General features: G+C 40.6%; 1 protein-coding gene across 1 annotated transcript in view; it reads right to left on the minus strand.

Moving 5' to 3' along the window:
- EPS8L1 (EPS8 like 1) overlaps window positions 1–26,614 on the minus strand; it is a 270,983-nt gene that overhangs the window by 15,615 nt on the left and 228,754 nt on the right. The window contains exons 13-17 of the mRNA XM_044059439.1: window positions 21,067–21,107; window positions 20,833–20,929; window positions 18,472–18,609; window positions 13,990–14,116; window positions 773–953 (exon numbers count right to left, since the gene is read on the minus strand). Coding sequence (XP_043915374.1) covers window positions 773–953; window positions 13,990–14,116; window positions 18,472–18,609; window positions 20,833–20,929; window positions 21,067–21,107 — 584 coding nt within the window. The remainder of the gene's footprint in view (window positions 1–772; window positions 954–13,989; window positions 14,117–18,471; window positions 18,610–20,832; window positions 20,930–21,066; window positions 21,108–26,614) is intronic.

Here is a 26,614-nt window from a genome sequence, read left to right on the forward strand (position 1 = left end):
ACATACAGTTAAGAAAAGGATAAACAGAGGGCTCCACCTCATGTGGAACCAACATTTCCAAACTGAAGCTTGAGCTGTACATTGGCTGGCACGCAAGTCCTGCTCAGTGAAACCTGGTTTTCTGATTAATTACAATGGACAGATTTTACACCCCCATAACTCTCAACTGCAGTCAACCTATAGAAAAAGAAATGGTCATTTCCAAGTAACTTCATTAAGGTTAATTCAGACAAATATTATTTTTTCTTGCAGTCACAAACACACATTATTTCATGAAGACTCTCAACTAACCATTGAAGCCTTTACAAGGTGTTGATCACCATATTTGCACTCACATGTAGTTGAAGTCAAACATCTTTGTCCAAGTGACTGCTCTACAAAACTCTTCAAAAAAACAATAAGGTACTCAAAAGTCTGAAACAAGTGATTTGCATTTATGGAATGGTCACTCTTCTCAAGGTAACAATAGATAATTTATAGTTGACTCCATCCATGATTTATAGTCTTTAACACTTGTTTCTGCTATGGGGCTTTCTCCTTTATAAGAACAATGTTATGAGCAGTGTGATAATCTAAAGGTCATGGTCAGATGTTGTAAAGGACATTGGCAGTCCTTACAACAGGAGAGCTTTCATTCCACAGCCGCAGTCACAGTTCTGGAACAGTATGTGAGCCCTATATTCTTTTATCACTTTTCCAAAGAGTTCACAGTATATCGTAGGTAATACTTACACTACACTGAAGACTTTGGCCTGCCTTAGGTAATACTTACACTGCACTGAAGCCTTTGGCCTCTAACCATGCCTTCACTTCACTTGGACTGGATTCGTAAGTGAGGGGAATGGATGTGTCTGATGACCTCTGCACTTGGAAGGTCTTCTGCGGTGTAGTACGACCACTTGTTAGTCTTAAAAGAAGTTCTTCATTTATTACATTCATATGATTGGCACGCTCTGAAAAATAGTATTGTAAAAGACAATGTATGAAACTTCTCCTTAGCCAATGGTATAGCTGCTAGATAAAAATAACCAAAGACCAACAATGGTGACATACGCAGGTTTTGTGTCTATATCAGTAACTAGTACGGTCATGTGGGAAGCCTAATCTAGGTTATGACTTTACCTTCTGTAACAGGTAAGGAGACGGTACATTCCAGAAACACTTACCTTCTCAATCACGGAATGAAAACCAGACTAGACCACTGACAATCCCCATTTTCAGCCCCCCCCCCCCCTTTCTTGTGCTATCTGCTCAGATGTAGAGATGTTGTAAGGAACTCTATGTATGACAAGGAGAGTCAATTTGGATAAATTAACAACTTCACCTGTTGTGCTGGAAGCCTGGAACATTTTTCATAATTTTTTATTAGCATTATTCTTGCTTAATAGTGATACAAATCATACTTCTTAAATAAGGATATGAAAATCATTCACAGGCACCATTATTTACCTGTATGATGTATTACAGTGGCAGCATTTTAAATGTGCAAAGGTGATTTATATATGTACAAACAAAATGATGACTAAAGGAGTGGACAGAAGAAAGAGACAGAAAGAAGGCTGGCAGGAGGAAATTCTTATATGAAGATTTGATTTGTCAGTTGTCAATCAGCTCAGTCTGTTCTAATCAAAGTTTTTCTACATCTCTAGAGCACCTTTTTATTTACATGCAATAAATAAGGAAATCTTTCAGAAGCCTGACCTCCATCTCCGTCTCACACTCCATGCTATACTTCCCAACCACCCCTCCAATCAAGGGGGTCCTAAGCTTTTGGAGGTGCATCTTTAGAGGAAGCTGGAGCAGGGGATACATGTACATCTTCCTGTCCTTTGCTAAAGCTGATACTGTTATGCTGTCACAGTGGTGAGCAAGTGCTAAAGTGATTGAACCTTCTACCTTGGACTATACTTCTCAACTGTCCAGATTTCCTAGAATGTCCAGAATTTTGCCTCATATTTTTGGTTTGTTCCTCACAAAATTTGTGGTTTTCTGGCAAATCACTGAGGACTGAAGTCACTAAATAATAATAAATAATGACAGACATTTGAGTTTCATACTTTGTATCCTTCAGAAAATATATAATACTGCAAAATGTACAGTTGTGCACACTTACCATAAATGTAGATGTTCGAGTGTATTTACTGTTGCAGTCATCACCTGTGGGTTATCCCTGCTGTGGTAGCCCTCGGCCGGCCCAAATACCAGAGTCAATGTTTTTCTGCATCGGCTGCTGTCGCCTGTAGTCTGACGTCAGGTTGTCAGTGCCATAAAGTAAGGCAGCTGACACCATTACATCAGTTTTACTTGCCCTAACCCGTCAGAAGCACTAGCAAATATGGTAAAGTGGTCCTGGTGGCTAAAAGCCACTATGGGAAGCTTATGTCCCCCTAGGGAAAGAGGATATAAGAGGGAAGGAGGGAGGGAGGGAAACCAGGACTGCAACAGTGAATACATTCGAACATCTACATTTATGGTAAGTGTACACAACTGTACTATGTTTTTCGTGTTTCACTGTTGCAGTCATCACCTGTGGGAGGATCCCCAAAGCTGAGGAGAGGGGTGGAAGGATTAGTTAGAGCCCTAGGCATGGGTCAGCAAGCCCTGCAGAACTGCAGAGGCAAACCTTGCCCTAGACTTAGAGAAAAGAGGTACGTGGTAATGCTTTGTAAAGATATGGACAGAGGTCCTGGTGGCAGCTTCCAAGATGTCCCTGGTGGGAACTCCTCAGAGGAATGCTGTGGAAGTGGAGGCTGCTCTAGTGGAATGGGTACGAATAGACTTAGGGTTTGATTTCTCATGTAGTCTATAGCAGAAATGGATACAGTGTGATATCCATTTGGAAATGGTTTGTTTGGAAATGGGCTTCCCCTCTGGCCCTGGGGCAAAGCTGACAAAAAGCTGGTCTATTTTTCTGAAGGGTTTGGTATGGTCCAGATAGTATCTGAGTTGTCTGTGCATGTCTAGTGAGTGCAGAATTCTTTCCCCCTTGTTTTGAGGGTTAGGAAAGAAGGTGGGCAGATGTATGGCCTGGTTGAGGGTCACATCAGATACCACCTTGGGCATAAAGGAGGGGTTAGTCCTCAGGGAGATCCTGTCTGCATGGAAAATGATGAAGGGCTCAATGGCCATGAGTGCCTGAAGTTCTGAAACCCTTCTGGCTGAGGTGATAGATATTAGGAAAGCAGTCTTCCAGGAGATGTACCTCAATTCTGCTGAAGCAGCAGGTTCAAAGGAAGGCAAGGTTAGTTTGTCTAAAACATAATTCAGGTCCCATGCTGGCATGGGTGGCCTTCTGGGAGGTCTGATATTAGTAGCCCCTCTAAGGAATTGTTTAATCAAAGGATGTGAGAACAGGGGCTGGTCTGAATTGAAATGGGCTGAAATGGCTGAGGCACGGATTTTAATAGAAGAGAAGGAGAAGCCACTATTGAGTAACTCGGCTAGGTAAGATAAGAAGGAAGGTTGTGGGGTACTGCACCCTCTGGACTCGCTCCAGGAGCAGAATCTTTTTCATTTTCCTGCATAAGATTTTCTGGTGCTGGGCCTTCTGGCTTCTGTGATAATGTCTAGGACCTGTTTGCTTAACAGGGACCATTTGTTTGCTTTTAAAGTATCAGCCATGCTGACAGTTTGAGAGTCTGCAAGTACCTGGGTCATGAGGTCTGAGATCAGGGGAAGCTGCCTGGGAGGCTGTAATGTCAGGCTGTGCAGTAAAGGGTACCAATGCTGTCTGGGCCAATCTGGAGAAATGAGGATGGCCTTTGGTCTCTCCTCCCTTATCTTGATCAGTACCCTGGGAATAAGAGGCAGAGGAGGGAATGTGTACACAAAGAGGGAGTTCCAGGGGAAGGTCAAGGCATCTACTTTCCATGATAGGTGGTGATACTCCCTGGTACAGATTTTTTCCAGCTGGTGGTTGAGGTGCGAAGCAAAGAGATCCACCTCCGGAGTTCCCCACTCCTGAATGACTTCCAAAAAGATTTTCCTGTGGAGCTCCCATTCATGGTGGTCCAGTAAGTTTCTGCTTAGGTGCTCTGCCAGGGTGTTGTTGACCCCTGTTAGGTATTAGGCAGTTAGGTGTAAACCTATGGAGGTGGCTGTCAGCCTGCATAGAGGTTCATGGCTAGCCTGCACAGAGGTTCATGGCTAGCCTGCACAGAAGGTAAGATTGGGTCCCTCCCTGTTTGTTGATATACCACATTACTGTGGTCTTGTCTGTTTTGATAGGGAGAACCCCTGGCCTGAGATGGGGTTTGAAGGATGTCAGAGCCTTTTGTACTGCCATCATTTCCTTCTGATTGATGTGTAAGGGAAGGTGCTGGGCATCCCAAAGACCTTGGGTGCACCTGCCTGCTAGGTGAGCACCCTAAGTAATGATTGAGACATTGGTGGTGATGGTCTGGCTGGTAGGGTGGAGGATGAGGGGATGACCCTTGTTCTTGGCACAGGCCCCTGCCCACCAGAGAAACTCAGACCTTATACAGGGGATCAGAGGGAGAGATGTCTCTAGAGGCTGACAGTGCTGACACCAAAGGTTCTTTAGATACCACTGAAGTTTCCTCATGTGAAGCCTGGCCAGAAGAATTAGAAGGATGCAAGATGCCATGTACCCCGAGGCTTGCAGGAACTTCCTCACAGTGAGGTGACTTCTGGAAACCAACTGGGTAAAGTAGAAAGGCAGGAAGCTCTGCTTTTCTGGGTATAGGAAGGCCTAATGATCTTCCTGGAGGGTGTTTGCTTTGATTTCTTCTCATTGATGGTGAACCCTAGGGAAGGTTTTGACAAAGAGAAGATCCTGCAGCAGCTTTTCTTTGCACTCTGCCTGAATGAGTCAGTCATCCAGATAAGGGAAAATCTGTATATTTCTCTGTCTGCAAAATGCTATGGCTGGGGCTAAGCATTTGGCGAACACTCTGGGTGCAGTAGATAAGCCAAAGGGTAGCGCAGAGAACTGAAAGTGTTGTGAACCTGCTCTGAAGCGCAAGAATTTCCTGCAGGATTCCCTTATGGGGATGTGGAGGTAGGCATCTTTTAGGTCTAGGGTCAGTAGCCAGGCATTTTTTGTTAGCACAGACAGCAGCTGCTGCAAAGTTAACATTTTGAATTTGGGGGGTACCAGGAAGGTGTTCAGAATGGATAGATCCAGGATGGGGTGCCAAGTGCCCTATTTTCTGGGAACAAGGAGTAGTCTGGAATAAAAGCATTTGCCCGTTTGATTTGAGGGGACAGGTTTTACTGCCCTCTGGGATATGAGAGTTTGTATATGTTTCAATGCCTCTGCCCACTGATTTGGAGGTAAGTCTGGGTACCCTCTTGGAATTGGGAGTTCGTTGAAAGAGAATTTGTATCCCTGAAAAAATGTTCTTTAAGACCCATTGGTCCTTTGTTACAGATAGCCAATTTTTTTTTTTTTGCAGAGGGAGAGCCTTCCTCCTAACTTCTGGTGAGTGAAGGGTGGGTAGAGGGGGGAGAGGGAGTCATTGAGAGATTTTGCCATAGAAGGGTGGCTTAGAACTCCCTGCCTTTGAGGTGGAAGTGGTCCACTGTTTGGTTCTTTGTTGCCTCTGGGTTAGGGGCCTTGGCGGTCTGTCCCTGTGGAACTTACCTAGGTCCTGTCTGCTAGGTGCAGGGAAGGACCAAGTGATTAGAGGGAAAGTTCCTGCTGAACCTGGGAGGTTGAACCTGAAATAAATATTTTACTATTTGCATAGATTTTGCTTTGTCTTCCATCTTTTTAAGCACCTCTTCTGCTTTTATTCCAAACAAGTGGTCCTTATCCAGGGGTGCATCAATTAGTTTAGACTTGACATGATCAGGGAGAGGTTGTTCCTTCAACCATGCATGTCTCCTAATGACAGCTCCTGACACTGCTGCACTGCTAGAGACTACTAGGGCATCATATCCGCAGTGTAATCAGTGTTTGGCCACTTGACAAGTAGAGTGCAGTAAATCTGCTAACTCTTTCGAACTGGCACAATCGGGAAAGGTTGAAATCTTTTGTTTGAATAGTTCCAAAGTGTGTTGTTGATATTTTAACATATGGAACTGACAGATGAGTACTCTGATAGCTAAGGTTGCAGAGGTGTATACTTTTTTACCTCATCTGTCCATAGCTCTGGAATACTTGTCAAAAGGAACAGAATTCTTGGCAGAACTAGTCTTAGCACCTTTAGGTCCCTGTGTAATGACCTCTGGGTCTGCAGCAGGATTTCTGTACAGGTATTTGTGAGAAACCGGTACACTGTAATACCCATCAGGTTTACTGGGAGCAGGTGGGAGGGTGTCAGGGGCTAAGCTGGATTTACAGAAAACATCATCCACCACGTCTAAAATAGGAGGGATGGCCAGGGGTCTGTGCTGGGCCAGGTCCAGAAACTCTCTAAGTCTTTTCTTAGATTGGTGGATGTCCTGAGATTCCCAATGGAAATGTTCCCTGAGGGTGTGAAGGGTTTCCCCAAAGGAAAGGTCTTCTGGTTGGGAGGCAGAAGGAATGGATTCCTCTGCATCTGAATCCTCATAAGCAGCCAGAGGTTGTTGTTCCTCTTCAAAATCTGAATACTCAGATTCCTCAGAATCCTGTTCTATCATAACTTTCGGGGAAGGGTGTCTTTTCCTTTTAGAAGTTGTGGCCTGACTACCCCAATAAGGGAAATGAGATCCTCTGCCATTTTAAGCATTTGTGCTTGGGGTGGTGGAGCAGGAGCAAGATGGTGGCTAGAGGCAGATTTTCTAGGAGTGGCCTAGAATCATGGTTTGTGCTCTGCCACTTGCAAGAGAATCTTGAAGGAAAGGAATATGGAGGACCAGGGTAAAGAAGATAAAATAGCAGCCCTCTTTATCCAATAAAATATGACTTGTGGCACCTGGATACCCTTGAAGACTCAGGCAATACAAATAATGTACATCTAGTAAAGTCATTATATAGGTTGTACCTTGCTTTTTGATGGGAATCAATAAAATCAGTGAATAAAACAAGAACTCATGGGGCTTTGTGTGCCTACCTAGGACAGTGGCAGGGAAGCAAGTTTAAAGTTGCAGGGAAGGTAGGGGAGTTAAAATCAACATCAGGAACAAACATTTTACTATAGTATTTAACTTGCAGTCAAAACAGGAGTCATTTTCAACAGATGGTAGAATATGAATTAGGGGAAATGTTCGTCCATTGTCCACAGCATTCATGAATGGGAGTAGTAGTAAAACGTTATTAAATGACTCCCTGGATGTTTTCTGTACCTTGGATATTTTCTAAGTGCTGGGCTCCCAAAATCCATCCAAGAGCGCTATAGTCATTACACAACAGTTACTCCTATAAATAGATTCATCCCCTGCAATGCTTCTCACACAATGATTTATTGTGTATTTTACAAAAATGTATTGATCTCACATTTAAGCACATGTATTAGTCAACCAGTTAGGTAGGCTCTGGCAAAGAAGGGAATATAAGAGTGGGCAATCAACACTGAATGCAAAACTGCAAAAGCAGAAGGTGATTTAAAAAAGGTGAAGTTTCTAACTAGTAGAATCTCTGCTGAAAACTGCGGTGGTGGTGCTGCGGTAGCATTATCGCCTCACAGTAAGACGTTGTCCTGTTCGATTCTCAGCTAAAGCGTCTTCTGTGTGGAGACATGCGTGAATGGGCGTACCTTCGTTGAAGATTGTACATCAGGGCTGGCAACTCGGTACGTAAAAATCTGCTGCCAATCATTAGCGGACCGGAGTTCCGCTGTGGCGACCCCTAACCGGGAAAAGACGAAAGATACAACAGAATCTCTGCTGAAAACAAAATCTGTAGATTTGCCCATCTTTCTCATTCTCGTAGTCATCATTGCCTAATTCTAAAGAAACTAAAATGGCTCCCAGTGATTGAAAGGTCCATCTATTTATTTATAAAGCTCATTGATATTTACAATATTACATTTAGGTTATTGTCCCCCCCCAGAATGAATTCTCCCAATCGGGGAGACAACTTACTCCCAACCCCAACATGTCATTGAAAAGACCATCCTTTAAAACAGCTATAGATGAACAAGCCTTTTCTATACTAGGACCTGCAATGTGGAATAATCTCCCATCTGATTTAAGAAGTAAAGCTACCCTCAAAGTTTTCAAAATAGTTCTTTCAGAACAACTCCCTGTTGAATCTGTACATAAATGCTTTATAGACAAGTGCTAAAGTCTCTGCTGTCTTCTTTCTGCTATGCTTCCTGCTCTTCCTTGTATAGAAATATTTCACTGTAATTTCTTGTGTATAATGTAGCCAATCAATTACTTACATGTATGCATTTTATGTATCTTGTAACTGTTGTATGCATCTGTAACAGTGTAGTCTGGATCTATTCTGTGTATGTTTAAAAATGTTACATCTGTACATGATACAACTCATATATTGTAACATTTTCATTTTTGCTGAATAGGGTCTTTCAGGTGTTCGAAGTTTTGAAACTTTGATCATCTGAAGTAGATCCACATACATACATACATACATACATGCATACATAACCACACTGCATCATACAGAATGTGACTGGGGGGGGGGGGGGTGTTTTCAAAATTATGTTACATCATTGGGTAAGAAAGCTGAGCCACTGATGTGAGTAGATTCCAAGAGAAAATTACTTTAGGTAGCTATTCACCAATCACAAGTACAGAACACCAAAAAATACTGACATAAAGTATAAATGATAACTGTAAAAAAACAAAACAAAAAAAAACAATAACTTTCTTTAAGGTGATCAAAAACTTTATCTGCTGGGTTGTCACTAAATGCAAGTGAGTTTATATAACAGATTTTGTACTGCAAGCCAAATTAGTACATTTCCCAAGCTGCCAAGGTAGTAGGTTCCAGTGCTGTGAGATCAGAGAAGTAAATAGCTGATTTGCAAATATGATAAACCACAACATAGGAATTATCAAGAATTCCAAGGTGACAGAGTACAAAATAAGATGGGAAAGTAAGGAATAATTAATTATTTCAGCTGGGAGGCACCTGACTCATGCAGGGGAAAGATAGAAAAAAGCACACAACATCAAAATTTTAAAAACAATGCATTGTCATATAGGAAGTCAGTATAACCGCCACAGCATAACACTAATAGACTGGTAGTGATAAGCACCAGTAAGTCACTAGGATGTGGAATTTTGTACAAGTTACAAACAATGATTCTCAGTGTCGTAATGCCCAAGGTAAAGGGCATGGGGAAAGTCAAAAAGGTAAGAGCCAAAGGAGCAGATATGGTTATGAGTGACTATCTTGTCAGAGGGTTCCAGCCTAGTCTAGGACAGAGCTCATAAAATGACTATTACGGCTGTTTGGTGTTTCTGTATAAACAATATATTTTTATCTGATAGCAGCTGACTGTATATTCTACGGTGACTTTAGGTGTTAAACAGATAAACCCAGCAGGTACAAGTAGCTCTTTTATGGGGTGACTTGATTGACTTACTGTCACACAGAAGACAAATGTTACCAACAAGTAAATGAAAGTTGACCCACATTGTCTGCTGATTTTCCTTCTTAATGCATAAATTGCATTTCCTTATTAACCAATATCTGGGTCTATATTAGAAACCTGAAAGCCGAATTACACAAATACATTTACATCGACACATAAAGGTCGATGTATGAAAAGAGCGAACAACGTAAATGGCAAAAGGGAGAATGCCGAACGTATTTCCTCGGCCAGCAGGGTGATCATGGGGATGAGGAAATAAATCCTTTTCCCCACTGTAGCGCGGTCTCGGAGTTGGTATATTTAAGTAGGGGGGCTTGCCCCCCTGCAAAAATGTTTAGAAAAGTGTTTTAGTTTAGGTTTTTTGAGTTGGGTTTACCTTACCTGTATGGCACTGTTGCTTCCGGTATTACGTTCGGCATTCTCCCTTTCACCATTTATGTTGTTCACTCATTTCGTACATCGACCTTTATGTGTCGATGAATACGCATTCATGTAATTTGGCATTTGGGTTTCTAATATAGACTCCCAATATCCTACATCTTTGGACCTCCAGCTAAAATTGCTTTATGTCTATTGCATGCATTTGGAAAATGTTTTATGCTCTTTGGTTGGATAGCTTCTTCAAGAAGGCTCTTCCATGCATCTACAACATTCTAAGTGAAAAAAAAAAATGTTTTAACAAATAAGATGGGATTCCTTGTTAACCTACTCTATATTTTTCTGTGGAATACAAGAATTGCTTGTATTCCACACTTCTGAATTGTACCACAGGTTCCTACTGATTCCATGACTTCTTCAGAAAGACTTTTCTATCAACACTAGGTGAAACACTTTCTTCAAATTGCCTCTATTCAGCCTCAATCTTTCTAACTTGTGGTTCCTTGCTTTTGTGACTACTTTTCTCTAAAATAAGCTACCCTTTTGGACTTGTTTTTATAATGTACCTTTCTCTCTCTCCCTTCTCAATGTGTATACACATATAGTTCCTTTAGCACTCCTCTTATATATCCTCTGGCATAAACATTGCACTAGTTTATTTAATTTCCTTTGCAAAGACTCTCTTTTGTCAAATTTCTTACCTTTCCCCTCCTCTAAACCTGCCACTTTCCCTCTGGCTAAGTTTCCACATAGTCCCATCTTTTCCCTCTGGGGTGTCTCAATACCTCCTTATTGGACCATCCTGGATATGTCCCTTCACTGGTTAGGCCCCCCCCAACCTCTCAGGGGGTTGGCCTTGGGGGTGAGGACCGTATGGGGAGCAACAGATCAGAAGTCATAAATTGTCATCTTGTGGCAGCAGTTGGTCACAATTCTGGCCTGAAGGAGTGACATGCAATGACACCAGCATATCTGTTACTCCCTCTTGAAATGTTGAACCTCTGGTCTCTACCAAAAGTCACACAAGCAATGGTTCTTCATGACCGCCCACCCCACAGTAGGACAGTTGACTGTCAGCCACTTCATCCTATTCTCTTAGATGGTCCTACCCAAGATACTTGAATGGTAGCACTTCTGTAACTGGTGAGGAGGCCTAGCTGATTAGTAACTCCAGGTGATAACCTGGTAGCTACATTGAGTAAGCCTTGGTCATCGACAGTTGCATGGATTAGTGTAACCTATGACATATGACAACACCAAATGACATGTTTTGACAAAATCAAACTTTGAATTATATGTAAAAAAACAAATAAACTTAAAATAAACCAAAAAGCACAGGTCGGCAATCCACTCAAGTTTACACAAGAATTTAATGTAATATTAGCGCTTTCGTCTGCCAGTATCAACAAACTTCTTCAGACAAAGTGATAAGGAAATTACAACAGTTAAATAGCAAATACTTAAAAACATCAGTTCCTGTTTCCTAAAAAATAACCATTCTGATATATAAAAGTAGAAAAATAGAAAATAATTAGTTAATTAATAAAAAGGATGGTGAATGAAGTAATACTTTTCAACATATTAGGAATTGTTACACAGGTCATCTATCTAAGAACTTTAAATTCAATAAACATTTGACATTACAATTGTCATTAAGACCAGGATAACAAAAAGCATTAAGCCGCAGCTGCCAGAGTAATTCTCTTTCTTCCAAAATCAAAGACCATGGGCCACCCCAGATATCAAAAGGTAATTTTTCTAAAACGGTAAATAAAAAATGGTGTTGGACAAGATCTGAGGTATGTCTGACCAAAGCATTGTTAGGGTTGTTTTTACGTGTATTGCAAATGTGTTCATAAATGCACTGTTTCAGGTGCCTTTCAGTCTTACCCCCATAGAAACAGTCGCATTTGTTACATAAAGCCAGGTAAACTACCCCTTTGGTTTCAGTTATACCTGCCTAAAATGGAAAGGTGCTGACCATTGATGTTTAAGTTCTTACCAGTCTTAATGTACCTACAGAAGTTGCATCTACCACATTTGTACACACCAGGACTAGTCACTAATATTTTTTTATTTACTATTTAGTATTTCACACTGGTCTAAACAATATAATCTACCTTTAACCAATCAGACAACATGATTGATTAGGTTTCTGGTTTTAGCATGGTCCTTGCTGTATGCCATTTCTCCATGATATGTAGGTTGTGAATTGGGGGTGGTGATCAACCATGACTCAAGGGCATATCCAGCATCATCCACAACACATAAGACACAAAATTGTATGTGTTCTATTCCCAGAGTACGATAGCCATTCTCTCTCTCACGTGTGTGCACATACTGACCAGCTCTCTGTCGTGTGTGCACCTACCAACTAGTTATTCTGTGTGAAGTCCCCACACAGGAAATGTTGGTACATGTCAGATATGTACAGAATGTGTCAATCACATGTACTGCCTGGGTTGTGCATAGACATACTATAGATAATGCACTTGGCATTACAGATGACCCTGCACCTCAGGGAATTGTAACCCTTTCTATTAATGTATCTTTGTGTATGTTTGGACCTAATGGGCCCTTATTTGCTACATGAGTGCATTCTCTCGTATTCAGGACCAAAGGGAAGCATGCAGTCTAGTAGAATGTACACCTGGTGTTTTTTCACTCCTCTAGTGTCCTTAGAAACCAGTTATACTCCTCCACATGCAAATATTATGTTGAAGAATTGGTTAAGTATTTGTGAGGTGTGAGTCTAGGAATGTACTTAATGTGCCCCAGGTCACTGGGAGGTACCTGTAGCTAAGATGGTCAATGCTACAAATGCCTTTTTTTGTCCACAGGAATGGACATATCTCATGTACCTTGTGAGTCAGCTCATGGATGACAGATAGAACAGTATATCCCTGTCCTCTCTGAAATGATCAGCTATTTTTGTGGTCTGTGAATTGTTGGTATATGAGTCACTGCTAGTATCTTCTTCAATGGCTCAGGTGGCTGTAATGCATAACATTGCCAGCACTCACTCTGATGGTGGCTACCTCCACATGCTGCTGCAGTTTTAGTGTTGCTATGTTTAACATGGCTTCTGTCAAGTAGCCTATAATTCAAGGTGATACAATGGTTGTATGCAGGCTCACATCACTTCCATTTTATGTCTGTGAAACAGTCCACCATGTTGGCCTCCTGTATTTGCATAATCTCTGACACTCATTTGCTTGGGCTGTCTCACTCATGTTATTTTATACTTGTTTCTATGCACTACTTATCAAACAGTTTCAGCCATTGTGCTTCTGTATTACCAGTATCCTTGAATCACCCACATCTTTGGCATACTCACCTTGCCATTATTTTGCACTGTTCACTGTGCTAATTCTCTATGAATTTTACTCTATATTTCCTTATTATTTCTGAATGCATTTTTTCAGTCTCCCAAGCTACTTCTTTTGACAGATTTTTTTTAAAGTTTTGTTTTGTTTGTTTTACGGAAATGTTTGTTATCTCCATGGTTACTCTTTCGATTTTTTACACATTGCTGTGGTACCTCTCCTTGCTCAGGGATGGGCAACCATTGGCACCACTTCTGAAGAAGGGCACTTTAGCACATTTTGATTGGGATTCCACTGGAAGCCAGACAAGAATCATCTTGACCACCTACACTGATCCATAAGATATAACATATCTACTGGCCAACAAATTCAGCTCCAGTTTAACCTATTTCTCTCTTTCCTCCCTATCCACCCCTCAGGAAATACCATCATACATACTTCCCCTAGCTATCACTACAAGTATCATTTTATTTGGAAAATCTGACCATTTACAGAGTTTCATCAGAAACCAAACTTTCCTTACTTTGTGTTGTTATTGCTCAATAATGGCCACTCACAAAGCATTCCATAAGCAAAATATGGTCTTAGCATGACTGTATGGATAAGGAAAAAGGAATGCTGGGTTGTATTACATTGCACATCTATGTTAACTGAGTACAACTGTTTAATTGCAATCCAAGAACATTACCCTTGTTAAGGAACTTGGATTAGACTTGCACAGTGCACATGGAGTTTATGAGAACCAAACCTGGGTCAAGTAGAAACCGAATAGTAGGCAGGAAGTTGATCAGAAGTGAAATGGCACATGCAAATAAGTTTACACAAAAACTCACCTCTGTCTTTTGAGTCAGCACTTTTTCCATCTGGGACATCTCGCATGGCTGTACCATTAGTGTTAACATTACTAGGCACATTACTTGGTGGAATAACCTTTTTAACTGGAGTAGTAGGAGGTGATTTCTATGGTTCAAGAAAAATAGGTAATTAAGATTTCTTTATATTAAAAGCAAACTATTGTTACTGAGCTTATATATTCCACTTCAGGTAAAGTCATATGTTACTTCTGATCATTGTTTTGTAATTTACTGATAAAGTCTGGTCAGAAATAAAAACAAAAAGTAAATCTTTGTGGCCTCACTTCTGCACTAGATGTGAGCTGCAGCCCATAGATTTCTGTACACTATAGTTCTAATAGTCTTTGTGATTTTAGCCAGCCAGTCCACAAGTTTATCACTTTCCACATAAAAGCCACGATCAACAAAAAACAGCTAGAGGCTCAGTGCTAGCAATTTCCATTTTTTTGTAGTTACATTGCCCATGATGTAGGAAATTCCTTAAAATGGGCCACCATATTTATAAACATAGCACACAGTTGCATAACTGCATTATCAGCACTGTTTTATGCTGACTACCATAAACACAATTTATAGACATCGATCCCAGTAATGACAGGTGGTGCACAGAAGAATGGCTACATATTTAAATAATGTACAGGAGCATTTGTGAACTTTGTGTGTTGGTGTCACATTGCAGCAAGCAGTAGTGTAGCTAAGGTGGGGCAAAAGGAGGAACTACCCTAGGTGCAAAGTGTTGGGAGGTGCAATATGCCAGTCCCAGCTGGTATTGCATTTGTGGGCAAACCCAAGTGCTGTAGCATTCCATATGTGGTCTAAACGTTAGTAATATTGTAGCAAGTAGTTTGCTACAGTTTAAAACAGTTTTTTAAACTAATACCTGAAAACTGTAATGCTCCGTGCAGACAGAGTATAAACTGTAGCAAGTGTTTGCTACATTTTAGGCAAACAATTTGCTACATATTATAAGACAATTTTTTAAGTAAGATATTGTGATTGCTAATTCATATGCAGATGCAGTAGTGTTTTGGCATTACATATAGTCCTTGGCATTAGGATAATTTGCATATGTGCTCTGTGTTTGGAGTACTATGACTACACAATGGGGTAAGAATAAGTACACGGCCTTCCCTGTTGTCTCTTGTTCCACTGTGTAGCTGTCTCATTCTGCCCATCCAGTGCAAACACTAACTCCAACTCATTTTTTGCATTAGTGAATAATGAACTATATGCTACAGGCAGCATTTCCGCATTAAATTTGTAAATTAAAGCAGTTTATGCAAGTTAACAATCTAAAATAATGAAGGAATAGTCAATTCCAATCATGTGGATGCAGTTGAAATTGTATGAATAATTGCTAAGTTGTAATCATGACAGAAATTAAGAACTGCAACATTAAAAGGCCAATTTGGTCATAGTAATGCTAGCTAATAACTTATAAAAACATTTTTTGAGAAGATTTTAACATCCAAATTTTGACTGGAGTTCAAGAACAGAAAGCATTAAAAATATATACATATAATGATGAAAAAAATGATGTCTTATGGAAATGCAAACTTTTTTAGTACTGCAAAAAATTCACTGTAGCCAGCTTATGAGAATTCATTGTTAATTCATTGTAGATAAGGTAGGAAATTGCAAGGTTGTGAGTTACAGGTCAAAACACTGAAAACTTCATTAACACTGCTTTTTGAACACTTCTATTAAATTATCAATAAAGACATAGGCAAATGTGCATTAATATAAAGAAAACAAACCATATTAACATACTCCAGCTATATACATTATACATCACATATGTTCTTTTTCATAACTACCCTCAGTCCAACATTACATAAATTGTTCAATTCCTGCATTCCCTTAAAAAACCCACTCCTCATCCAGAACATTATTCTACCATGGAGGCTATTATTGCACTTAGAAAATGGACTGTTATGTTGTTTTGCATTTTTTTCCTACTGGTATATATTTTTATACTTTTATGGCCTCATAGGTAAGTAGTAGGCTAGCTGTCCTTGCAGGCCATTTTAAATCTAGCCATTTTTCCTTTTTTGCTCAAACAAACCTATCCCATTTGGTTACTGACCTGACTGGTTACATCCACTGTGGTCCTCTAGTCACACACTACTCAATCCTGGCTCAAAAAAGATCTGTATCCCTCTCAAACCTGCTACTCTCTTGAAATAGTAATTACAGTTACTAAATACTTTATAGAGAACATTGCGGCCCTCACTAACAGCTCATGACCCTCCTTTATACAAACCCATAACATATTACCAACTGCCCCCTCCACTACCACATTACCCTCTGAAAATATGAATCCAAACAATTCTTAGTCACAAATAGTAACAACTTTACCTTAAAACCTGTAATGATATCTAATATACAAAACCGCTGCTTAAACATAAACCTTGCTCCACAGCTGCTGACAACCTCCCATCTGAATACCTCAAGATGGCAGAAGAAACTGTACCTTACCCAGTAGCTATCTTAATCCGTAGATCCATACAGGAATCTTTTGCCCCAGCTATTTGGAAAAACATCATATGTCATCCCACTGCACAAGGGAGGAAACTCTATACAAGTCCATAACTTTTATCCCATTGCAATTCTCTCTCCTCTCTCAAAAAATTTAGAGAAATGTATCCACACTCACCTTCTTCATCATCTCCTTTCAGAATAACTCTTAACCAGTACTCAACATGGATTCCGGCATGGTCATAGTGCAACTACTGCACTATCATCTGTTTTAGATAATGTGAACAAGAAAAGGGACTCTGGCAAATTTATCTTTTCCATATTTCTGGATCTCTCTCAAACTTTTAATACCTTCTCACATATTTCAACAACCTCTCCATCATGGCCTTATCCCCTCCTTCACTTCAGGGGTGTAAAAAGTACCTGACAGACTGCAAACTGTTAGATGCTAACATGCTTTCTCTCCTTACCTGCCTGTTACCCCTGGTGTACCCTAAGGCTCAATTCTCGGTCCACTTCTCCTTAACATTTTCATTAATGACCTTTATACCACTTCTTATTGATGATTCAACACTAATATGCTCATCTGACACTGTGGTGCATCTACTTGAAATCACGCCTCCTTGAAATCACACAAGAAGTCTTCACCTCTGTTAAAAACTGGCTTCACAATGCCCAATTACTACTCAAGCCTGCTAAAAAAGTACTCCTACTGCTCCCCGAAGCATATCTGAAGGACAAATCCAGCTTCAAAATCTTCTCACTTAATACAGAGATGGGAATTGTATCCAGTACAAGAATGCTTGGTGTGACAATTGATGACAACTTCAGATTTGAACTCCACATTCAAAGCAATATAAAAAAAACACACCAGAAACCTGGCATATGTTATAGACATAAAAACTTTCTTAGTAACTCTAATAAAACCACCCTAGCAACCACTTACCTCCTTCCTTCACTTTTATGTGGTGCCCCTATCCTTATCAACTTGCAGGTATCTGTTAAAACTACACTTCAAATATGTTACAACAAAGTTGCTAAACTAGCTGCCAATAAGCAATACTATACATATCACTGCAAGGTCCTTGAACATTTGGACTGGTTTGAACTACCCCACTACCTGGACTTTGTACAACTAGCCACTGCCCACAACATAATTTATAAACCCCATGCCTGTCCTGCACTAAGCTCTATTATTTTTTCTTCTTTCCTATCATCCAAATAGACCCTTTCTATCTAATGATGAACAAATTCTAACCATGTATAAACCTCAAAAAGCAATTGGAAATAGCCTCAGTTGCCAAACAATGGAATTCTATTCCACCGGCTATTAGAACTGTAAATTACCATCCTTCATTCCAGCATCTTCTGAAAGCCCACCTATCAAACTCATGGCTCTGCTCACGCTGTACCCCTGGCTGAACATCAGTCTTGTCTGCCTTTCTCCACCCCTATGTGTACAGATTCTCTACCCATCACCACTTCCTCTTCTTCACCTGGCTGCGCTATCCTCTCTACCACTTTACATAACCTCTTTCTATCACATCCTCCTCATTTATACTAATCTGCCCTAATCTCTCTCCCTCTTTATACTTACAATTAAAGTAAAAACATGAGTTTCACTTACTACTGTGAATTGACAAAAGAACATTCTCCAGAGTTGGTTATAGTGTTTTGCTTTGCTTTTGTTCTGTTGATGTTGCAGAAGAGGTTTAGATCCCTAGACTGTGTATTTCTTTTGATGTAAAACAGTGCCTTCACTTAATGTTTTAAAGTTGTTTTACATTCAAAGTATACGAGTAATATATAAAAGTAATATAACAATTCAACAGATAATTCATAATAATTCATAAAGTTTATTTAAAACACACACACACGTTGTCATGCTACTATATACATATACTGAATATATTAGATTAATGATCTTTGGAGCAGACCTGTATATCCAGCCCCGTACAGATATCACACAATATTTCCACTTACTGTTCTAGGACTGCCACTCTCTGCTCTGCTTTCATGGAACTCTTGTGCTGAAATAGGAGTAAGAATATTGTAAGGGACATATCCCACCTCTCCATAACGATTTTTTGCTTTCCACCAACGTTTAGAGTCATTTAAGACCTGTAGAAATGACAAGAGAAGGTTAAAAAAACAAACAAACACAAAGGCATTTATAAAATCAGTCTCATTGTGTGGATGACCCAAGATCATATATTTTTCTTTCTTGACTTTTTCTTACTTTTGAGACCAGTCACACCAAATTTGTCCCACAGTGCCATATAAACCCATATCATAGCCCCTCATGCTTTTCTCCCTTTCAAGTGCAAAAAGGGTTATTCTCCCTGAACCACTGCTCATATATTATTCATCCCATTCCCCACAAATTACTTTTTAGGCTTAAGGGCAGAGTTCAGTTCTGTTGCTTCCTTCTGCTCTGTTTATACGATATGAATTAATTCTGAATCTAAATGTGTATTGAATAACATAACCTTAAAAATGCGATGGCTTTCTCTCTCTGACTTCCCTAAGAGGTTGAAGAGAGAGAGAGAGAGAGAGAGAGAGAGAGAGAGAGAGACTTTTTTGTAAACAAAGAAAGAAAAACACATTTTACACAACTTGGTAGGAGTCAATATTTAGGGAGCTCAAGGTACAGAACCATAAACTTAAGACATAGCAGAAAATGCAAGTTACAGTCATCATTTATTTATTTTATTTTACATTTGTTGACCAGGATAGTCCAACTGGATACATACCCATTTTCAGTGGAGGCCCGGGGAGAAAAGCTCCAACATTAAAAACATTACATTGAAATTAAGCATGAACGTTAAAAAAACAATTTTTGTCAGACATAGCTGAATCTTATATGGTTACAGACAATCAGATAGAAGCAGTTAGGTATTCCTTACAATACTGTTTCGTATACTGTAGTATAGAAGGAGTTAGTCTGCGTTCTGGCAGGAGCAAAGCCAGTGTGTCATGAAATACTGTTTGAGATTTTTCTTGAATAGGCTTAATGATGGTTCTAGTGTTAGGTCAGCTGGTAGTGAATTCCAAATTTTGCCAACCGAGTTAGAAAACAAGGAGACACCAGCTGAGTTGGTAGTTTTGAGTGTCTGAATTAGAAGTTTGTTAGAAGATCACAGTGGCCTTGTGTTTCTGTGGGGATAATTAATGTTTTTAAGTGCAGGAGTATTATCTGGTTGGTTGAGAATTTTGTGGGCTACTACAAGTTGATTATACTGAAGTGAGCTAGTCAATTCTAGCCATCCTAGAGGTTTAAGGTTTTGACAATGGTGAGTTCTGTAAGTAGAGCCAGTGGCAAATCTAGCAATGTGATTATAACAGCTTGAGAGTTTGCAGAGTTCAGATTTGTTGAAGTTGGTGAAAATGGAGGAGGCATAGAAAAGGGTGCAGAGATGAGTGTGGGCAATGACAGTCCTTGCTAGTGGGGTAAGAAAAGGTTTATTTTTCTGCAGGGAGCCCAGTTTTTTATTAATGGTTTGCTTGATATGCACATCAAATTTAAGGTTATTATCAATAGTTACCACTAAGAGTTTAGTATGGTTATCTGGGGAAATAACAGTTCCATTATTAGAGGAAATCGTAAAGGAAAGTGGTGTTGATCTTTGAGTGGGGGGGGGGGGGAGAAAAGTAGTAGTTTTTTTTTTTTAGGGTTCAAGAGTAAACACTAACATGAGAGCCCTTTCTCAACTGTGTTAAATGTTATGTGGGATAGTGTATGCAGGTCAGATGGGGTGGAGGCTGAGCAGATTAAAGTGGAATCATCTGCGTATTGTATGCATGTAGCATCTGGAATGGCAGAGTAAAGGTCGTTAATAAAGATTGAAAAGAGAAGAGGTCCTAAGATAGAGCCCTGGGGAGCTCCAAGGGTGAGGGGTAGTACAGTAGATAAATTTCCCTCCCATAGGACAACCTGTTGTCTGCTATTCAGGTAGGATTGAAACCATTGAATGGCATGGTTATTCAAGGAAATGGATTTCAAAGTGGCAGTGAGTAGTTGGTGGTTGACCATATCAAAGGCTTTGAATAGGTCGAGGAATAGGGCTGAGGATAGTTTGCTGTTATTATGGTTATGATTTATGACAATGGAGAAATCGAGGAGGGCAGAGGAGGTACTATGGTGTGGCCTAAAGCCATGCTGAGAGTTAGCCAGCAGATTGTTGTGTATGAGATAGTGCAAGAGTTGTTTATGAATACATTTCTCCGTTATTTTATCCAATGGTGAAAGTATGGCAATGGGTCAATAATCTGATAGTACATCTGATCATCAGCAGTATAACATCAAATTCTGTGAGACTTGAAAGTGGACCATAAGACACTTACCTCTAATGTCTCTCCATGCAGGACAGAAAGTTCATTGCTGTTTCTGGCAACAAAATCATATGTGCATCGTATATACCTCCCTTGTCCTTCAGGATGCCTGCAATGAGAGAAATACCATATTAGCTACAGCTTCTGATATCAAAGGAGATTGAAAAACGGGAGGAATCAGCCGATTGTTGGCACAAGCCTTAGATGTGGGGGAAAATGTATGGAATGGAATGGAAGATCACTCACCCATTGAGCACTGCTGGTTGAAGCACTGGGTTAGCCGATTGCTAAAGAAAAGACAAAAGAATTAAGGCTGCAGTTGTACTACAGCTACTGACATTTTCATGTATTAACATAGCTAGAAACAAGTACAATCACATGAATGAGATGAACTATATCAAGGGTGCAGGCATACCTCTCAACCTCTGATCCTTAAAAATTATAGCACAGGCCATTAAAACTCAGAATACAGAGTAAAAAAAAGACAACTTTCTTATTTTCAGAATATAATATATTTTATAAGAAACCACATATAGTTAGTAACAGAGTGTTACTATGGGCTTAGTTCAGTTATTTAATGATGTCTGTAGCCTGAAACAGATCTAACATTATGAAGAAAATTGTTACAAGACTAAATCTAAGAACAAAAATCATAGCTCTGTGACCATATCATAGCGGCTGAGAGGTACTGGTGCAGGAATGAACTCAGTGGCAATAACAGTGACATGCAAGACCTCACCATCCAAGTGTGTCTAAGCATAAAGCAGCCTGTTAGCCACTAACATTCATTGACTAATAAAGATGAGAACAGATAAAGCAAATAAGTATAAATACTGATGGACTGAAGAGGAAAATAAGCAGTTACTGATCTTAATAGAGTAATTATTTCTGAAGAATTTTAGTTCAAACAAAATGGCAGATTAAAAGTAACATTAGTTTACAATGCAGACTCTGTACTTTCCTTTTGTAGTCCAACCAAACTACCCAGATGAGTGTGTATGTGAATTAGACCTGTTACTCGCCAATTATCTTTGCTTGATAAAACTTTAAATGTAGTACAGTGCAAGAAAATATAAATACTAATGTGATAAGGAGGAAAGAACAGAAGGTTACTAACCTTGGCAGATATCTGAAAATACTTCACTTCATCCAAAATTGCAGCTCAAAGGCAACATTATTTTTAATTATGTGGACTTTGTATACTCTGTTTACATTCTAAACCATTCCATTCAATAAATACCTCTCAGCTGCTGCTGATTTTGCAAAATATTTCAGATTTTTCCTCACATTTTGCTCTATTTCTCATAAAATTTTTGATTTTCTGGTAAATCACAGAGGATTACAGTCAGTTAATAATGCTAGACATCAAAGTTTGATATGTCTTATTGTTCATAATATGCATGTTGATGCAAATCCTGCTGTGTTAACCTTTTATGCGAATTGGAGTTGTTGTTGTTGTGTCTTTCGGCTTTTCCCGGTTAGGGGTCGCCACAGCGGAACTCCGGTCCGCTAATGATTGGCAGTAGATTTTTACATGCCGAGTTGCCGGCCCTGATGCACAACCTTCAATGAAGGTACGCCCATTCACGCATGTCTCCACACAGAAGACACTCTAGCTGAGAATCGAACAGGACAACGTCTTACTGTGAGGCAACAATGCTACCGTAGCACCACCACCGCAGTCCACATTTAAAAATTGTCTATTATTTTAGGCCTTTTGTCAACTCACTTTTTTTGGTTTGCTACAGATTCTTGAGGAAAAAGTTGAGACCTGCGATTGAATATCTTTCATGTTTCCTAAAAGGGTTGGATTAGATAACATGTAAAAGACCTAGTAAATCTTTCAGATGAAGTTTTGTCAGCCTTTAATAACTTATTGTCTCACTCACTTTTTTCAGTCATGTAACAAGTTCATAGGTTCATAGGTTCATAGGTTTATACTAGGCTATCTGCCCTAAGGCATTTATAAGCCTAGCCCAAATTTTTGTGGCTTACGCCACCCCTTATATGAAAAAATACTGTGCCCATTAGTTTGTTGTGCCTCTGTCCAGCAGTGACACAGAGATGATTCCCGGGGTAAACCTACGATCTCCCATCCACAGGTCTAGATTTCTCTTGAACAGAGTCAGCGAGGTGCTCTGCCTCACATGGACCGGGATTTTATTCCACAGCATAGGGAGTCTCTGAGTGATAAATCTATCCCTCCAGCACGTCCTATTTATATCCGTGCTAAGGTTTAAGTCGCTTGCTCTAGTGGTTTTGGTGGATTTGTATTTTTTGAGGTGGAGCATGTCCATTAATTCCGGGTTGGACATGGCCTTGTATGTCAGGCACATGTCACCTCTGAGCAGACGGTATGCAACTGAGTAGAGCTGGAGTTTCTTCAATCTGGCAGCATATGACAGATTTTGGAGTCCCTTTATCTTTTTGGTGAGGAACTTTTGGGGTCTCTCCAATTGCTGCAGATGTCGGGTGAGATACATCCCGAATGGGGCACTGTACTCGATCATTGGTCCGATAAGTGAAGAGTACAGGGGAACAATGACCTCACTAGATCTGGATGTGAATCCCTTCATGATCAGGTGGGCAATGTAGAAGGTCTTTCTAACCACTTTAGCAATGTGAGTGTCAAAAGAAAGGCCACTGTCAACCTGGGTCCCCAGGTCCCTGATAACCTCTTCTGTGCTTAGTGGATTGCCACCTATATGGTAGCTTGGGGTTACCTTGTTTTTCCCGAAGGGTATGACTATACATTTTTTGGCGTTTAACTTCAGGCCATGGCTCTGGCACCAGCTATCTGTTTCCGTGAGTCCCTTCTGAAGGATATCCGCGTCCGATGCACTTTCCACTATGGCGCCCAGTTTGCAGTCGTCTGCAAACTTTGTCAGCCAAAGTCCTCCCATGCTGGCCTGTACTTCTGAGAAGTAGATGCCAAACAATAGGGGCCAAGGACCGAGCCCTGTGGGACACCACTTGTGACCGGCTTGGAGTCTGACACAGCGCCAGCAACTCTAACCCTGTGGGTTCTGTCCTTAAGCCAGTTTGCAACCCATCTTGTGATATATGGGTTTACATTTAAGCTGGTAAGTTTTTCTACAATACCCGAGTGGGGTATTGTGTCAAAAGCCTTTGCAAGGTCAAGGTAGGCTGTATGGACTGCCTTTCCCTCATCAATGGCCTTGGTGACTGTTTCGAAGAAGTCGACCAAGTTCAAAAGGCATGACCTTCCCTTGACAAAGCCAAACTGGGTCGGGTCCAATGTCTGCAAGTCCCCTATATCTTTGTTTATGAGCTCCATTATGATCCTCTCCATAGCTTTGCAGACTAGACTTGTTAAGCTTATGGGGCGGTAATTACCAGGGTCCGTGAGCCGCCTTTGTGGAGTGGGACCACAGTTGTCGTACGCCACTCCTTGGGCACGTATCCTGTGGTAAGGCTGAGATTAAACAGCTGCCTTATGTGCGGGGTTAATTCCTCATTTAGCTCATGTAGCACACAGCCGGGACACCATCCGGTCCCATTGATGCTGTGTTTTTAGCTTTAGAGAGAGCAGCTTTCACCTGCGCATTTGAGATGTCCGGGAGGCTACACTCAGCTGGGATAGTTATCTCTCCTTTAGGGGAGGGGGGTGAAGTTTGCACTGAACCTGTCTGCCAGTATGTTGGCAATGTCTGTGGGTTCAGTGATTTTTGTATCATTTTGGACTAAATCTGAGCATATCTGGGAGTTTCCACCCAGGTTCCTAACATAGCTGAAAAAGGCCTTATGATTGTCCTTTGAATCCATGGCAATTTTTCTCTCAAAATTGGCCTTAGTTGATTTTATGAGTGCTCGTAATTTTTTACTAATAATGATCAGGGGTGACTTCCCTTTTATGGATTTTGTTCTATCATGTAATAGCTTTCTCCTCTTTTTGTAAAGTTTGTTAATGGCTGGGGTCCACCAGACTGGACGTTTGCCCTTTGTGGAAAGAGTCTTGGTTTTATTTGGGATTGCCCGATCCATGCAGTCCTGGAGGTGTTTATAGAAGGCATTTGTAAGGGCTTCCGCAGCTTGGGTTGTGGTTTCCTCTGGCTCAGGGGCCTTGAAGGATACCACACCAGTCTTGAGTAGTGTGAAGTTTGCTTTAGAGAAGTTCTTCACTATGGTCTTTTTTGTTTGGGGTGGGGGCGGGATGTGGATTTCCAGTGAGATTAGTTTATGATCAGATCTCACCAATGAGGGATATACTTCCGGTGTGGAGAATTTTGTCCCCATGTTTGTGACAATGAGATCTAGTATATTTTCTCCTCTCGTGGGAACAGTGACTAGCTGTTCCATGGCATTTGAATTTATGAACTCCAGGAACCGTTGGGCTAGAAAGTTAGGGCTTGAGTAAGTTACTGTTTCATTTGCTTTTTTCAGTCAGGTAGCAATACTTTGATGCCGAGCAACAGACATTGGTTTACTCAAAATGGCAGAAATCCTGAGTTTGTGTTTAAACAAAGAGAGAGACCGATGAGCAGGGAATTGTAGGTTTTTCAAGTATCGTATGACAGCTAGATAAGAATCTGAAAGTCAAAAATGCTTATGCGTGAACCCAAGTCTACAGATCCCAAAACACAGTACTCAAGTGTAATCTAATGACAAGGTATGTGTGCATGTCTTGTTCTTAAGTCCACATATACGTTTCCAGCAGCATATAGGATAAAATGCAATGACTAGGGCTGAGTTAGTTAGCAGTTACCAGATTATTCTTGTGTTTTGTTTTTTTTCCAGCCCTGAAAAAAGTACAGTTGTGTACACTTACCATAAATGTAGATGTTCGAGTGTATTCACTGTTGCAGTCATTACATTTGGGTTATCTGCTTGCAGTAGCCCTCAGTCGGCCTGATTAACAAAGTCTTGGGTCCTGCATCAGTTGCTGTCCCTTCTTCTATGACTTCAGTTCATCAGGGGTATAAAACATGCAGCCGACGCCATTACATCAGTTTTTCTTGCCCCAGATGTCAGGTGCCCCCCTAATGGGAAGCAATTAAATCTATAAATAAACAAGGATATACCTCCAACAAAAAAGCAAATACACCAAAAAACTTTTGTGATAGTAAAGGAGAGTAGAGGTATAGCCAAAAGAAGTAAGGGGGTTGGAGGGAGGTTAACCAGGACTGCAACAGTGAATACACTCGAACATCTACATTTATGGTAAGTGTACACAACTGTACTATGTTCTTCATGTTTCACTGTTGCAGTCATCACATTTGGGTAGATTCCCAAAGCTAAGGATGGGAGGAGGAATTTAGATAGCATTAGGACCAGCTATAAGGCCCTGCAAGACTGCAGTAGCAAAGCCAGCTCTGGATTTGGAGAAAATTGGCAGATGGTAATGCTTGGTGAAAGTATGTACAGAACTCCAGATAGCAGCTTCTAGGATGACCCTGGTGGGGACGTCTCTGAGAAAGGCTGTAGAGGTAGATGCAGTCCTGGTTGAGTGGGGTCTGATCCCCTGTGGGATAGGTTTTCCATAATGCTTGAAGCAGAAATGAATGCAATGGCCTATCCATTTGGAAATGGTTTGCTTTGAAATAGCCTTCCTCTCTGCGCCTGCAGCAAATGCCACCAGCAGTTGTTCAGATTTCCTTTGAGGTTTAGTCCTGTCCAAGTAGAATCTAAGTGGTCTGTGCACATCTAAGGAGTGCAGTATCCATTGCCCTTTGTTCTGTGGATTAGAAAAGAAGGTTGGCAAATGAATGGACTGATTAAGAGCAACACTGGATACCACCTTGGGCATGAAGGAGGGATTGGTCCTGAGGGACAC

The sequence above is a fragment of the Protopterus annectens genome, chromosome 17.part0, assembly GCF_019279795.1.
Source record: "Protopterus annectens isolate FY-2018-M chromosome 17.part0, PAN1.0, whole genome shotgun sequence".
Classification (NCBI taxonomy): domain Eukaryota; kingdom Metazoa; phylum Chordata; order Ceratodontiformes; family Protopteridae; genus Protopterus; species Protopterus annectens.